This window comes from Sceloporus occidentalis, unplaced genomic scaffold, assembly GCF_023333645.1.
Source record: "Sceloporus occidentalis isolate IW3139 unplaced genomic scaffold, rSceOcc1.0.p SCAF_1, whole genome shotgun sequence".
NCBI classification, from domain to species: domain Eukaryota; kingdom Metazoa; phylum Chordata; class Lepidosauria; order Squamata; family Phrynosomatidae; genus Sceloporus; species Sceloporus occidentalis.
In genome coordinates, this window is record NW_028316981.1 from 277,011,178 (window position 1) to 277,027,727 (window position 16,550).

General features: G+C 40.9%; 2 protein-coding genes across 4 annotated transcripts in view; one reads left to right on the plus strand and one right to left on the minus strand.

Moving 5' to 3' along the window:
• The window catches only part of GFM2 (GTP dependent ribosome recycling factor mitochondrial 2), a 32,872-nt gene extending 23,141 nt beyond the window's left edge, over window positions 1-9,731 (minus strand). For all 3 annotated transcript variants that reach the window (XR_016277637.1, XM_089494215.1, XM_089494203.1), the window contains exons 1-4: window positions 8,362-9,731; window positions 5,985-6,072; window positions 4,886-4,931; window positions 3,297-3,394 (exon numbers count right to left, since the gene is read on the minus strand). Coding sequence is in view for 2 of the 3 variants with exons in the window: in XM_089494215.1 (XP_089350341.1) it covers window positions 3,297-3,394; window positions 4,886-4,931; window positions 5,985-6,072; window positions 8,362-8,427 (298 nt within the window). In the remaining variant the exon portion in view is untranslated. The remainder of the gene's footprint in view (window positions 1-3,296; window positions 3,395-4,885; window positions 4,932-5,984; window positions 6,073-8,361) is intronic.
• Window positions 9,732-9,802: 71 nt separating this feature from the next.
• On the plus strand, window positions 9,803-15,826 carry NSA2 (NSA2 ribosome biogenesis factor). Its single transcript, XM_089494258.1, has 6 exons — window positions 9,803-9,916; window positions 11,182-11,369; window positions 11,707-11,857; window positions 13,862-14,041; window positions 14,415-14,607; window positions 15,600-15,826. Exons 1-6 carry the CDS (start codon window positions 9,914-9,916, stop codon window positions 15,665-15,667), a joined length of 783 nt encoding a protein of 260 aa, XP_089350384.1. The 5' UTR covers window positions 9,803-9,913; the 3' UTR covers window positions 15,668-15,826.
• The last annotated feature ends 724 nt before the right edge of the window (window positions 15,827-16,550 follow it).

Sequence of the window (16,550 nt, forward strand, 5' to 3'; positions counted from 1 at the left end):
TGAGGGAAAACAAATTCAAGTAGAATCCAGGTAAGACTGAGGTACTAGTAATAAGAACTCCCAATCCGGGAAGGGAGTTATGCCAACCAGTTCTGGACAGGATCACACTTAGGCTGAACAAATGGTACAAACAGACATTTACTCCAGTCAGCCAGGACTATGTTAACAACTGTCAGCCAGAGGACTTTTTCTTTAAATGCCCCTAGATTGTGGAATGACCTGCCAGACGAGATTAAACAGCTGCATGCACTGTTTGAATTTAAAAGAGCATTGAAGACTAGTCTCTGCCAGCAAGTTTATCAAGATGATTTTTAAGAATAAAAGAGAATTATTATAAATTGGTTTTGAGATGGTACCTGACTCTAGTACAATTAAGTCAAATAAAATAAGAAATATTTAGTGTTATGTTGGAGGGTAGGGCACCTATATCCAGATGTGGTGTAGTTGTGTGTGTGTGTGTGTGTGTGTGTGTGTGTGTGTGTATATATATAGACATACATATATATACACATACAGAAATTCTGGCAAATGGTATTTGAACAGGTAAGAGAGATATCGAGACAAAAACTTGAAATAAGCCCAGATACCACATTATTATCTATTTTACACAAGGTTAAATATACTAAAGCTATTGAAGATTTAATTATACATTTATTGATAACAGCAAGATTAATACCAAGAAAATGGAAAAGTCAAGGTAGTTACTAAATAGAGGAATGGTATAAAGAAGTTTGGGGTATTGATATTAATGATAAATAAACAGGTAGATTTAAAGTTAAAAAAGGATTATGGAAAAGGAATGATTTTGAAGATATATGGAATAAATTTGTAGAGTATGTTTTTATAGGGGAAAAAGGGGGGGGGGTGTATGCTTCCACGAGAGTCATGGCAATTTTGGATAACTGATTAATTAAATGGTATATATGATCTTGGTGGTGGGGTGCTATTGTAGTAGCAATAGCTTATCCTATATTGTATATTGAATGCTTTGTACACCGCTGTGATCTAATTTTGGAATAGCGATATAGAAATAAAACATTATTATTATTATTATTATTATTATTATTATTATTATTAGCAAGTACATGTCAATACTGCTTATCAGTGTACCTAAGCACTCCCTAAGCGGTTTACAACTGTAAGCTAATTGCCCCCAACAAGCTGGGAACTCATTTTAGTGACCTCAGAAGGATGCAAGCCTAAGTCGAGCTTGAGCCCTTGGCTGCTACTGAACTCGCAACCTTGCGGTTTGTTAGTGAGTGGCTGCAGTACAGGCATTTAACCACTGCGCAATCAAGTAGTGTTGAAAAAATTTATGTACGCTCATCCCTCCACATTTGCAGCTTTGACCTTTGCATATTTGATTGTTCACAGATTTTATTAATATGTTCTCTCTAGGAATATCTAGGTCCTCCGACGCAACTCTATGGTCAACTTTAACCAAAAGTCGCTCTGAAGGACCTAAAGAAAACACTCCACTAGACATTTGTAGCTGCTCCAGCACAATTCTATGGTCAATGTCGGGCAGATGTTGACCACAGAGTTGCACTGGAGGACCTAGAGATTCTTAGAGAGGTTTCTCTCCAGTTAAAAACATAGTGTTTTTGTTATTTGTGGTTTTTCTACATTCACAGGGGTCCTGTGCCCCTAATCCAGGGGTAGGCAACCTTTTTGAGCGGGGGCCGGGTTGCTGTCCCTCAGACAACTGGGGGGCGGAAGCCGGGGAGGTGGAGCTTCCACCCTCCGGGGGCGGAGCTGCATGCTGGGGCGGAGCTTCCACCCCCCCGGGGGCCAGGCCTCCTCCTCTTTGCCGGCCTCTGATGGGGCCCCAGGCCCTGTCAGAGGCCGGGAAAGAGCCGGCGGGGGCCGCCAGCACAGGAGGCCTCCCCCTCTTTGCCGGCCCCGTCAGAGGCCAGCAAAAAAGCCGGTGGGGGCTGCCAGCGTTGGAGGACTCCTCCTCTTTGCCGGCCCTTTTGCCGTCACCGGAGCCCTCTTGGAGGGCCCCGGCAACGGGCCTCCCAGAGGGTCGCTGCCACCACCAGAGCCCTCTCCAGCGACGGCAACGGGCCTCTTGGAGGGCCCCAGCGATGGCAACGGGCCTCCCAGAGGCTCGCTGCCACCACCAGAGCCCTCTTGGACGGCCCCAGTGAAGGCAATGGGCCTCCCAGAGGGTCGCTGCCACCGCCGGAGCCCTCTTGGAGGGCCCCAGCAACGGCAACGGGCCTCGGCGAAGTCTCGCGCAACCTTTCTTGTGGTCACGTGAGACTTTGCCTTTAGGCCGCCGCCATTTTGTTTTCCAAAATGGCAGCAAAGTCTCACGCGACCTCAGGGAAGGTTGCACGAGACTTCACCACCATTTTGGAAAACAAAATGGCGGCCCCCAGGAGCCAGGAAAAGCTGCAAATGGGGCAGGCAGGGGCCGGTAGAAAGGCCTCCACAGGCCGCATCCGGCCCACAGGCCGGGGGTTGCCGACCCCTGCCCTAATCCATGTGAATGTGGAGGGACGAGTATATATTGTTTGATATTTAAGTTTAATTATGTGGGTTTTTTAATTGCACTAAAAAACAATTAACAAAAAAAAAAAGATTATTTTTAAATTGTGATTTTTAAATGATGAGATTTAGATGTGGATTGTTTTAATATGTGCACATCTTATTTGTTTTTTTAAATGGATGTGTGTTTTAACCAGTGTCTTTAAACTGATGTTGTTTGTTAATTGTTGTTGTTCCCCACCATGCTCCATGGGGAAGGGCTGGTAAGAAATAAATAAATATTACTACTACCACTACTACTACTATTACTACAAATACAAATTGGAGGATGCTGCACAAATGCTGAGGAGACAGCTGTGGTGCAGAAAAATCCAACAGGACAAAATCATGAAAGGAATGGGGTGTTGAAGGAAAAAGCAGATTAGAGATTGGACTTTAGTCACAAGATGACACTATTACTGCCAGAGGAGATGGACCCTCCAGCTCAGTCAGCTCCTTGTTGCAAAACAGGCCTCAATGAGCCTCCAACAAATATCATCACACTCTAACCTGCTCTTCTTCACAGAACAGCAAATGCTGATGGCCTCCATATGGCGCAGGAACAGCTGAGAACAGCATTAAGCGGAGTTGGGTGATGATGGCAATTATAAAGCAAGTCAGTCTCACTTGCACAGCTCTGTAAAGCTGAGAAAGGGACTCAAACCATCTAGCGAAAACCAACAGAAATAAGGAACAGGACAGAGAGCAGCCTGCAAATATGATCTTGTAAAATATTGCCGAGCCTGAGGGACCGGGACACTAACCTCCAAGGATTCTTGTATATCCAGAATAATACAACATCCTCTCTGTGGTCGTTGTTTTTCCTGCATCTATGTGAGCCATGATGCCAATGTTGCGGATTCTACATAAAAAAGCAAGTACTTAGCTTCTAGGTATTTCTTAATGCAATTGTTATAATTTTACAAATAACTCTGTTCATCTCTATACAAGCCGAACATTCAACTATATTCTTCTGTACAACCCTTGAAAACACACCAGTACTCATAATTATGAGGTAATCCAGGAATAAGTCAGACAAATTTTAAAGTAGTTTTAGTCAAGGACACAGCAAGATGGCTCACTATTGTAAATCTGGCATGATAATGCCACACACAGATAACAAGACCACAATTTTAAAATACATTCCCATGAATTAGGAGTAGACAGAAGACAGATCTGGATCTAGTGCATTTCCATGTTATCTGCAGTAGGTTGGCTAGCAATTCTGACTCTCAAATATTTAATGATAGCAGCAACAAGATGTCTCATCTTCCCACTCATCCCTAAATTAGACTTTTGAAATAAATAAAATTCTGGATAATTAGCAGGGGGTTTTTGTGTTGAAGGACAAAAACAGATTGTTAAGCTCAAAATACTTTAAGTTTCAGTACATGTCTTTTTTATTGGACTCCAGTTGGTGGATTCCAGCTTCCAGCAAAAAGCAAGGTACAACAAGCCTGCAATGGGCTCGCTCCCAATATAAATGATGCTGAATAAAGGAGCTTTGTAGCACATGAGCGCGCCTATCTAAAATCTTCCTTTCTTTACCTCTCTTCAAATCACAAACTGCAAATAAGGAAGGAAGGGGATTGGTTTATAAGGCAATCCACTTCCTGGTCAGACATAAGGGCAGGGAACCCATGTAGTATCAAGCTTGCAGGCCAAGGTTCTCCATCCATGTTATTAATATTTAGGGTCAGAACAGACTGGCCGCAAAAGCCAGCTTCCGGATAACTTGAGGGTACGAGATTTTGACACACCCCCTCCCACCAAAATGTCTTGAAGCTGCCCAGCCAATCACACAGGGCAGCTTCAAGATGCTCTGGGAGCATGACGTTTTGACACTGCACAGTGCCGGAGTGCCTGGAAGTTCCGCCAGGGCCTCCTAAGGTGGCCCAAACCTGGTCCAAATAAGAGCAGAACTTTTCCACTTCTATTTGGGCTGATGACAGAGGGTGCCTTCAGGACTATGGCGTGTGTTTGCTGTGGTCCCAAGGCATCTTCAGCGGGGACAGCTTCAAGCCAACCCTTCATGCCACTCTGTTCCAGCCCTTAGTTCCTCACTACATCATTTTTAAAAAATGCTGGATCTCTACTAATTTTTCCCCATAATCTCACTGTATTTTCCAAAGAAGGGATTGATCAGATGTCAGAGAGAAACAAAGTGTTGACATCAACTAAAATATTCCCATTCCATAAACTGACTCAACTGCTAATTTCAATTTAGTTTCTTCCCTACTATTTCTTTATCTACCCAACTGCAGGTGTAAATGTTTGCTGTTACAAAAGCCTACCAACCTTATAGCCCACAAATTATTTCTACAATCCCATATACAAAGTCACAATCACTTACTTAGACACAGGTGGAGTGATGATAGAGCGCAAAGATTTTACTTCATCTGCAGCAAAGAAAAATGGCCAGAACAGACATTTATACGTCAAAGAACAGAAATTATATTGTTTACAACACACATAGCTCCTAGCCAAATATCCTAATGCACAAGAGTGTGCAACTGAACATATAGGTTCCACCTTTTTTTTCTCAGGATAAAGAGACTACCAGCTCCATTAGTGAAACTACTTGTTCAAGTAAAGCAACTATTTCTTTGGAAATGTAATATAAAGAAGCTTGAAGAAAGCCACAGAGAAAAAGACCGATGTTTGGAGAGTGTTGTACATAGCATGATCAGCCTAGATGTGGATCAGCTAAACCACACTATTCCTACGTGGCACCTTCCAGATGTTTTAGCCTCTAATTTCCAGCAATTCTATCAAACATGTCTTGTGCTCAGGAACTATGGGGGTCGTAGCCCAAAGTATACAAAATGTTGGGGGACTGTCTTCTTCACACTGGTCATGTGAGGTCACACTGATCACTGTCACTATACAGAAATAGGGCAGGCAGGCAAACACATTTTTCCTAAGTCAGATCAAGAACTAATGCCTTCTACTGCTTCACTGCCCTGTGTTTAGAGGAACCGAATATCCCTTAAGTGGGAAAGGAGTTTGTTTAAAGCAGGATGGGATTCATGCAGCCCTCCAAATGTTTTGAGACTACAGTTCTCAGAATTTCTCTCCATTGGCTATCCATTGGATAGCACTGCTGGGAGAGAGTAACAACATCTGAAAGGTTGCAGGATTCCTATCTCTAAGTTTAAAGATTTTAACAAGACTATTGGATTTTATGAAAAATTCAAATTGTTTTGGAGATTTCAATCAAAAAGTAAGATACCATTTCAGTAGCTTCCTTTGAGAATTCCATAAACTCCATATTTTGTTATTCCCCAACTGCAAAATACCTCCAGGACTTTTTTTCAGACATATAAAAGCTAAAATGCAAGGTTATACTACAATACTGCTCCGAAATATATTTTCCACAGTTTTCTCTCTATAGGAATACAGTGGACAGGAATGAGCAACAAAAATATGAAAATATATTGTGTAAAAGTTACCTGCTGGATAACTATAATTTCTCTGAAGTTTCAAACAGCCTTTAAGACATTTTACTGCTAGAACTCTGCCTTTTCTGCAGTACATACACTACAAAGACAAAAAACATCATTGGAGAAATGAAAAGCTCTGGATAATTTGTCAAAACTAATTTCAGTAACTTTATTATCACATTACACAGCACCAGCAAGTATGAGACTGATGCGAATATTTTTAGATCATGATATCCTGGGTAGTTTCAGGAACCCTTCCATATAAGCCACACACACCAACCCTTACTCTAACCAAACTCCCAAATCCACCCATGCAATAAAAAAATATCCCACTCATTACTCAATGCAACTTCATAATCTTTTTTCTCTTTAAATATGTTTATTAACAAAAGCATATTTTCATATGCGTACATTCATTTAATAGCTACAAGTGTATTCAATTCAATCATATTTCTTAATAATAAAACATCTTGCATTGTTGTTGTTGCTGTGTGCTTCCAAGTCATCTTTGACTCATGGCAACCGAAAATACAGCCATTATCATAGGGTTATCTTGACAAGTTTCTTCAGAGAGGGATTTGTCATTGCCACTCTCTGAGACTGAGAGAGTGTGACTTGCCCAAGGTCAGTCAGGCTGCATACGCACTATAGAAACAATCCAGTTTGACCCCACATTACTTGCCATTGCTCAATGCTATGGAATGCTGGGAATTGTAGTTTTGAGAGCTCTCCCTGTCAGAAATTTCTGGTGTCACTCACAACAAACTACAATTCACAGAATTCTGTAGCATGGAGCCATGGTAGTTAAAGTGAAGTCAAACTGGATTATTTCTGCAGTGCAGATGCAGCCCCAGTGGGTTTTTATACTTCCCATGTTGAGTAGTGCTTTGGAAACTAGGCTTTGATTCCCAGCTCAGCCACAGAAACCCACTGGGTGACTTTAGGCAACCTAGAACAAAACAAGAGGAAGCTTTCACAAATAATTATCAAATAGAATGGGGAGACTAAACAAAGTACCAAGGTAATGGGTATCCTCATGTACTATATATCACAATAAATGATGTTAGGATACCCATTACCTTGGTACTTTGTTTAGTCTCCCCTTTCTATTTGTCCGTAGGCATGCCACACCCTCTTCCTCTGAAGGCAGGAAAACCCCATGACAGGGTCCTCAAACTGTGCCCTTTAAGAGATTTTGGACCAGCTCCCAGAAGCCTCAGCCATGTTCACCAATAGTCTGGGATTCTGGGAACTGAAGTTCTAAATGTCTTAAAGGGCACAGTTTGGGGACCACTGCCTTAGGGTCACCATAAGTTGGAAATGACTTGAAGACAGACAACAACTACAACAACAACACTGTAATAACTTCGCATCTTACCTTCTCTTAAGTCATCTATTTCCTTTTAAAAAAACTTGGTGTTTTTTTAAAATTAATTTTATTGTTAACTATTTTAAAAAAACCAATCTGTCATATACACTAGCATCTAATCAATCAAATACAAATATAATTCAAACCCAGTCATATACATCATACCATTCTTGACCCTTCTTTAACTTCAGTCTTTTGCCTTTCTTTTATCCTTTCTTCCTCAACTCTCCCTTCCTCCCCTCTCTTCCTCTTCCTATCCCTTCTCATTCTTCCTCACTCCTTACTAAACAGATGTAGTAGTAAAATTTATTTGGTCGTTGACCAGTATACAAATACTTGATAAAATAATAATTGCAAAATACAATTATTAACAATTGTTAAAAACAATTTCAGATACAAATACAAATTCAAGGTCATGTTATACACATATTAGTTATCACCATCCAATTGAGAACGTTTTTTACATACAATGTAACAAAATTTTGCTCCATTGTGAGCGTCACTTGTTTTCTGATTGTCCAGAAGATAAGGTAAATAAAGGGTATCAGTATGTCCAAGGTGTTTGTTACTAGTAAGTCACTCCTTACTATTCTTACTACCTCCGATTTATTCTCTAAGCTCTCTTCTTTAGCCTATTCTTCCTAACCTTACTATCTATCCCTTTCATCTATCTGTCCCTTCACCAGCTTTCTTCACTTACTCCTACCTTCTACTACTTACCAGTATCTCTAAAAAAGAAACCTAACTTTCTTCCTAACTCTTTCTCTACTCAGTCATCCATATCCATTTCCAATTTCTTTCATACATACATGACTTCCTTTGCCTTGATGTGTTTTAAAAGATTTTTTAAAACCTTGAGGCATAAGAATGAATGCATGCAATATTTAAAGTCCTTTTATAAACCCAGATCTGAGGCTACGGGGTTGTGATTTGCCCTCGAGTGTCCATGGCTGAGAGGGGAGTTGAACCCAGATATTTAAAGTCCGCTTTTAATTAAATTTTGAAACGACAACCCACCTTGCTGTGCAAACATAGCACTCTGACCAGGGGAGCCAGCAGCAGCCTCCTTGCATCTCTCAGCATGTTTCACAGTCACAGAGGGCAAACAACTGCAACAGGAAAAGCAGAGAGGTAAGTCAGTTCATCCTATTCAAACAGACTGCAAAGGGAAAGACCTTCATTGGCACACACCAAAAACCCAGCACTAAAACACTATTTAGTACTCTATTTTTCTTCTCTGTGAAATCCCACACTGGGAACATTCAGAAAAAGGGGAAACTAAGCCAGGGCATTCTGCCTCTAGTCTCTACACACTTCCCATCTCTCTCCACTTGAGGCTGACTACTTCCTCTGGAGTGTGTCCTCTCTCTTCCTTTCCCCCATGCCCTACTCCTCCCTCATTCCCTGCAGATATAATAACCCACTTTGAGGCCGCTTTAACTGCCCTGGCTCAATGCTAGGGAATCCTGGGAACTGTAGTGTGTGTGTCAGGCATTTAGGCTTCTCTGCCAGAAAGAGGTCTGGTGCCACAATGAACTTACAGTCCCCAGGATTCCCCAGCACTGAGCCAGGGCAGTTACAGCTCCTTCAAAGTGGATTATTTCTGCAGTGTGTCTTGGACCCTAGTTGTTGTTGTTGTGTGTTTCCAAGCCGTTCCTGACTAATGCTGAGCCCCAAGGCGAACCTCTCATGGATGGGGTTTTCTTGGCAAGGTGTGTTCAGAGGGGGTTTGCCATGGCCTTCCCCTGAGGCTGAGAGAGTGTGACTCTCCTAAGGTCACCCAGACAGTTTCCATGGCCGAGTGGGGATTTGAGCCCAGGACTCCACAGAGGCCTAGTCCAACAGTCAAACCACTGCGCCACGTTGGCGTCCATTGTGTGTGTGTATGTATGCATGCATGTATATATGTGAATACGTGTGTGTTTGTGTGTATGCATGTATGTATATATGTATGTGTGTATATATATGTATATATCTATTCCTGCATGTATATCCATGTATGTATATATGTGTGTGTATACATATTTGTGTGTGTACTGTATATATATATTTGTGTAAGTATATATATTTGTGTGTGTGTGTGGTGCATACACACATAGTCCAGTATTCAAAGCCCCACTACACAACGCTGGACTATATAGACCTCGAAGGAAATATGCTAGGGAATTCTGGGAACCGTAGTTGGTTGTGGCACCAGAGCTGTCTAACAGAGAAGGCTAAATGCCTCATCACCAAACTAGGCTTCCCGGAATTCCCTAGCACTGAGCCATGGCGGTTAAAACGGTGCGAAACTGGATTATCTGTGCGGTGCGGATGCAGCCTTCTATCCCTATTCCTCCTCAGCCCCTCAGGGCTTCCCTTCCCCCCTCAGCCGCCAGGGGCGCTGTTGGGAGGCTAGCAGGAGAGAGGGAGGGAGGGAGGGAGGGGAGCCCAATGCCCGGATGTGGCTACTCAGGGGCGGAACCCTAGGAAGCGGAGCCCGTTGCCACCCGGAGCGGATTTAGAGGAGGACCCTCCTTTTCCTTCCCGGCCGCTTGGGCGAAGGGAGCGTGAGCCTCCCCCGAGAGCCATGGTGAGCAGAGGGAGAAAGCGGGGGTAGAGGATAGGGAAGCCTCGCCTCTGAGGAGACTGGCTCCTCTTTATATACATATATATATGTGTGTGTGTATGTATTTATATGTATGTGTATGTGTGTATATATATATATATATATACACACACATACATATATGTGTACATGTGCATGTATATGTGTGTCTACATATGTGTGTGTCTACATATCCACATATATGTGCGTGTATATATATACACAGATATGTATGTGTATGTATATGTGTATGTATTCATGTGTGTATGTCTATGTATATATATGTATATGTTTGTATGTATGCATATATGTGTGTGTATATGTATATGCATATGTGTGTATATATGTGTATATATTTTTATGTATGTGTGTGTGTATTCACATGTGTATGTGTGTGTATACACACATATATATGTATGTAGAGATTTGTTTTTGTGTATGGTATATACACAAATATACAAATATGTGTGTATGTATATACACACACACACATATATATGTATGTAGAGATTTTTTGCCTTGTATGTATACACACAAATATACAAATATATGTGTGTGTATAAACACTTATCTATCTATCTATCTATCTATCTATACTGTGTATTGTGTGTATATTTGTTGTTGTTGTGCCTTCAAGTTGTTTCTGACCTATGGCGACTCTGTCATGGGAAGATTTGTTCAGATTGTTTTTTCCAGTGTCTTCCTCTGAGGCTGAAAGAGTGTGACTTGCCCAGGGTCACCCAGTGGGTTTCCATGGCAGAGCTGGGAAGCAAACCCTTGTCTCCATAGTCGCAGTCCAACATTCAAACCACTAAGCCACACTGGCTCCCATTATATATATATGTGTGTGGGTGGGTGGGTGGGTTTCCATGGCCAAGTGGGGAACTGAACCCTATTCTCCAGAGTTGTAGTTCAGTACGTAAACTACTACAGCATGCTGATACTGAAGTTCAAATAACTTCAGTACTATGGCGTCTCTAGACTAATGATTCTGAATCTAAGACTTGCACTTCAAGCACATTTATGAAAAACTCCTTATTTGTGTAAACAGTTTCAAATGGATACATAAATTTGCTTCAATTGCAAATCTTAGTTTCATGTTGAGCAGCCAATCAAAAATATTTCTTAGATGGGCTGATTGTTTAATTTGAAGTTATATATTCAAAAAGAAAAATGTGTGTGTGTGTGTATGTGTGTGTGTGTGTGTATAGATTGATTGACTATTTATTTCTTTTTAATGCATTTTATAGCCTCAAAACGAGTATATTGAGTTACATCGGAAACGATATGGCTATCGCTTGGATTACCATGAAAAGAAAAGAAAGAAAGAAGGCCGTGAGGCTCATGAGCGCTCAAAGAAGGCCAAGAAAATGATTGGACTGAAAGCCAAGCTTTATCATAAACAGCGGCATGCAGAGAAAATACAGATGAAGAAGACGTGAGTGCGCTCATGTATAGCTGAAAAACTTTAGTATAACCAGTTATTGGTGTACTTGGAATCTAGCCTCAATGGGAGTCATGGCTAGTACCTGAAACTTATGTCATTTAGTGGATTCTGATAAATAATTTTGGCTGTGTGTAACTATGTCAGGAAAAATTCATGACTAGTCAATTGTTATTAATTGCACCTTTTTCATTTTTGCATGATTCATTTACTTCTCTCTCTTAAAAGAGCAGTGTAACCACTGTATTTTTCCCTTAAACTGTTTGATGCTGAACTAATTACTGCTTTTCTGATTTTTGAAAGTTATTGTATATGCATTGTATTCCTTTAGCATTAAGATGCACGAAAAGAGAAACACCAAACAGAAGAATGATGACAAGACCCCAGAAGGAGCTGTTCCAGCATACCTGCTAGACAGAGAGGGCCAGTCCCGAGCAAAAGTTCTTTCCAACATGATCAAACAAAAGCGAAAAGAGAAAGCTGTAAGTAATAGATGCAACCAATAGATAGTGATTTGCTAGATATTAACTCTGATATCCATTTAGAGCATTTATTTAAAGTATTTATATGCTGATTTGGGTGACTATCAGAGCACCCAAATCAATTTGCAATAAATATAGGATTGGGCAATAAAATATGAATAAGAACAGACCATTCTTTAAAACAAGCCCAAGCAATGCTATGACTCATAAAAAGTCTGGCAAAGTTTTTCTTATCTACTTAAGCTAATAGGGTTAAAATCAACCTGACCTTCCTTGAGAGGTAGTTCTCCTGTGTAAGTGCTGCTATAGACAATAACCTGTCTTGTGTACCTAGCAACCAACTTCTCTTGGCGATGGGTCATACAGCAGGGCCTCTGAGGAAGATGGCAGTTTTTAGGAACAGGTGTCTCTGTGTGTGTCAGGTGCTTTCAAGTCATTTCTGCTTTATGACAACCCTAAGCCTAACCTATAATGGGTTTACTTGACAAGATTTGTTTAGAGGAGATTAGCCATTGCCTGCGTATGAGGTCATGTGCCTTGTCCAAGGTCACCCACTGGGTTTCATGACTGAGAAGGAATCAAACATGGTCTCAAGTCTTGTAGTGTAATGCTCGAACAACTATGCCATGCTGGTTCACACGTGCTGATATCCCAACCTGAAACCATTTCTTTATTGAACAAAATCTGTATCTTGAATTGAGTCCTGAAACAAAATGAAATTAGTTTAAAACTGGTGCTATATGCTTTGCAAACCAAATAGCATTCTGGCTACTGCACTTTGCACTAGCTGTAGTTTCTGAATACTTTTCAAAGGCAGCCCTAGAAAGAGGTTTATCTTGTGAACCATCTTGGATCCCTTTGTGGGAGAAAAGACGGAATAAAAATGAAATAAATAAAATTAAAAATAAAGAACATGTTACAGTGGCCTAGAGGCAATAAAGGCATGCATCACTGTGATCAGATGTGACTTTCTGATGCACAAACTACAGTTGAACCAAGGTACTTGGCTACAGCACCCACGTGGCCTTCCAGGAGCAATGTAAGATACAAACCTTGTTCTTCAGAGGGAGCACCACCCCCCATCAAGAATAGGTTGTACCCCAAATTGGCTTCTTTACTGACCAGCAGTTTCCCTGATTCCCTCAGTGCATGCAGGGTGCTCTTTCCCATTTTTAAAGAGCATTTAAAGGTATGTGTCTGCAACAGAGAAGTACTAAACTTCAAAAAAAGTTTTGGCTTACATGTGCTCTTCAGAAACATGATGGGGCATGTCATATCCTGAAAGCTCAATAATGTGTTGTATCAGGACTTACTTGTGTATATAATTGAAATTTCTGGAAATTAACTTAAGACAATTATGGGCCTGAATAGATTGTTAGTAGGAGTAAATGTTTGACTAGATAGGACATAGAGCAGAATAGATCCTTATGTACTCTGCAGATTATAGAGAATTAGCAAGGGGGGGGGGTCTTTTAAGTTTATCATATGCTAAAGTAGGAAACTTCTGTCTGCTCCAAAGCTTTGTACAGAAAAGATTATGAACCCTCTTTTGTATAAATCCAGAGGAAGGTACTCTTGTGCAAAATTTAGAGGAGGCAGGAACACTGTGATACACATTTGCCAAATGCAGCATCCATTATGAGTTGAGCACTGGGAACGCTGTTTGCTGAATTTTGGAGAAAATGGAAACAGTGCATCAGTTGTGCATGTTCCAAAGCTCAGTATAATAGCAGCTGTCCCACTAGTCCTCAAGCACATGCAAAGGACTTCAGACAGGCAAAGACTGATAAGGATTATTGCCTGAGCAAACCCCATAGTTTCTGACTATAGCATAACTGTAGTAGCGTTTCTATTTTGTCAAAATAAATGGTGGCTAATTTTCATTTTTAAGAAGAGATTGTCTTATAAATACTGATTAAATATATGTAGTTAATTAATCTTGTGTTCATTCTTCTCACTTCCCATCTTTACTCTTAACAATCCTGTCTGGTTTCATCCCTCCAGGGGAAATGGGAAGTTCCTGTACCCAAAGTCCGTGCCCAGGGAGAGACAGAAGTACTCAAAGTGATCCGTACAGGAAAGAGGAAGAAGAAGGCATGGAAGAGGATGGTTACCAAAGTGTGCTTTGTTGGGGACGGCTTTACTCGCAAACCTCCAAAATACGAGCGGTTCATTCGACCAATGGTAAATGCTTTTATAGTTTGATTCATCCGTAGCTACTTATGGTTTGTTTCACGATTATCTTCCTTCAGGCTGCATCCTCACTGCATAAATAATCCAGTTTGATGCCACTTTATCTGCCTTGGCTCAATGCTATGGAATTCTGGGAATTATAGTTTTGTGAATCACTTAGCCTTCTGACAGAGTTCTGGTACCACAACAAACTACAAGTCCCAGTATTCCATAGCATTAAGAAAATGACATTTAAAGTGGTGTCAAACAGGATTATTTCTGCAGTGGGGATGCACCCTCCGTTAAGTAAAACAAGGGGGTATTTTCAGCAATTATGTGAAAGGCACTTTTCTTGTGATTGATATTTTTGCTTATCTTTTAACAGGGTTTGCGATTCAAGAAGGCCCATGTAACACATCCTGAACTTAAAGCCACTTTTTGTCTACCCATCCTTGGTGTAAAAAAGAATCCATCTTCTCCCCTATATACATCTCTGGGGGTAATTACAAAAGGCACAGTCATCGAAGTAAACGTCAGCGAGCTTGGTCTTGTAACTCAAGGGGGCAAAGTAGTCTGGGGTAAGTATCCAAATACGATTCACAAACTGTACATCTTAAATACTGCACAGAAAGATCATCCAGGGTGAAACGGGACATAGATCAAATGGTTTTTTTTACATTTTATGAGAAGGCTTTAAAGATGATGCTGGTGAAGGATGTCCTCCTAATAAAAACAGCACTTTAGCGCAGAAGCAAACGAATTACCCCATACTTGCTGGGATCTTCATAGCTTGCTCTTGTCTAACTTTGCCCAGCAAAGATGGTACTCATGTGGCTCTTAAAATGTTAGACTGAGCTTCTCAGCATTGACTATATGACACTTTCTCTTCTGGCACATTTGGATCCTTCTGTATATTTCTTTAAATCAGTTCCAAAATTGGTATATGTTTAACATGTGCGTGGGTATTGTTTTTTCCCCTGTGGCCTAAGTTGTACCTCAAAACACAGCTTAATGCCATCTTACTTTGGTTGGTGCAGGTTCAGGTAGCAAGGCACCTTCCTCTTCCCTACTACTGCATTCTACCTTTTTATTGTCAAGAAAGACCCAGAGCTTACTCATTCATGCTTGGTGCTGGCCTTGCATGAACTTTGGCCCCAACTGAGTAAGCACATTGGCAGAGGGCAAATATGTCAATGCACTTGTGTTGTCAGCTGGGGAGGGTGCTCCACCCCTTTTCAGGCAACACAGTAACACCTGGTGAGGGGGTCCTGATCACAGTTATGTCTCCTGGCCAGTGTTTTGCTGCAGGGGTGTGCCATGGGCATTCTTGCTGCCCTTGCACATGGGGAAGACAGACCAAGCTGCCTCCCTTTGCCACCAGTGCATGAAGGCAACTATAAAATAAGTCACCTGTAGGATCCTAGCCTTTAGTACTATTTTTTACTATTTTTATGTATGTTACATTGATTGCAGCAGTATGAGCAATACATTTGTGTCATTCATAAAAGTGAAGGAAATTTAAGTCCACTTTACCAATCATTTTTAAACAGATTTTTTCCTCCTTTTTCAGGAAAATATGCACAAGTAACAAACAATCCAGAAAATGATGGATGTATTAATGCCGTTCTACTTGTATAAGCAGCATGTTTCATCACAGCAGCTTTCCCAAGCAAGAGGGAAGACTGCCTCAGAATACTTGTAGAAAAAGACCTTGTATCAAAGCATCAGCAGCTGAACAGAAAGGACTGGCTTTTCTTTTTCCTTTACAAAAAATAAAGAACGCCAACTTGAACCAAAGCCTCATTCAATATGTTGATGACTTGGGGAACTGGCTTATTCAATTGATACTACTTTCAAAAAGGTGAGGTGCAGTCAGAATGGGGAAGAATGCTGCTAAAAAAGACAGAATTCAAAGCATGTGGGAGGAGGATTGATATGAAGAAGGTAGCCAGGATGAATCTGATGCTGAAACCTGTTACAGCAGCAACAGAGACTATACAGCCAAGTAGTGATACAGGATGAAAACCCTTTCTTCACAAGTCTAATGTTTATACCAGCAAATCATTTTAGCGAAGGGAAAACAAAGCAACAACAATTTCAAGATTGTATGGACAGATATGTAAAGTTGGGGTTAGATCCAAAAATTGCTTTTGCCAACAGAAACAGAGTTCTTCTGAGAACACCCCTGCTGACAGAAAGGACTTTTCCCCAACTGCCAGTTCCTAACATTACCATTTCCTTTAAGAACCCATTTTCAAGGGCTTGTAGGGAGAGGGGGAATTTGGCAAAGATCACCAACTTTCAAAATTGACCAGCTCGGAAGTCTATTGATTGAAGAATTTGGTCTGCCCAAGGGAGGTTTCTGCTTTATTTTATCCATAATGCATAACCCTGCTAGCTTCCATTGACCCCCATGTCATTCTTAACTTAATGTAAGGACTTTTATCATAAGCCTAGAGTTCATCATGCAATTTAGCAATGGAAAAATTAAAAGGTATATCAACATCTTTGCAAACTACTG

Coding starts and splice junctions, on each gene's coding strand:
- NSA2 (XM_089494258.1), top strand. Junction 11,858..13,861: donor AAAAGCGAAAAGAGAAAGCT/GTAAGTAATAGA, acceptor TCATCCCTCCAG/GGGAAATGGGAAGTTCCTGT. Junction 14,042..14,414: donor AGCGGTTCATTCGACCAATG/GTAAATGCTTTT, acceptor ATCTTTTAACAG/GGTTTGCGATTCAAGAAGGC.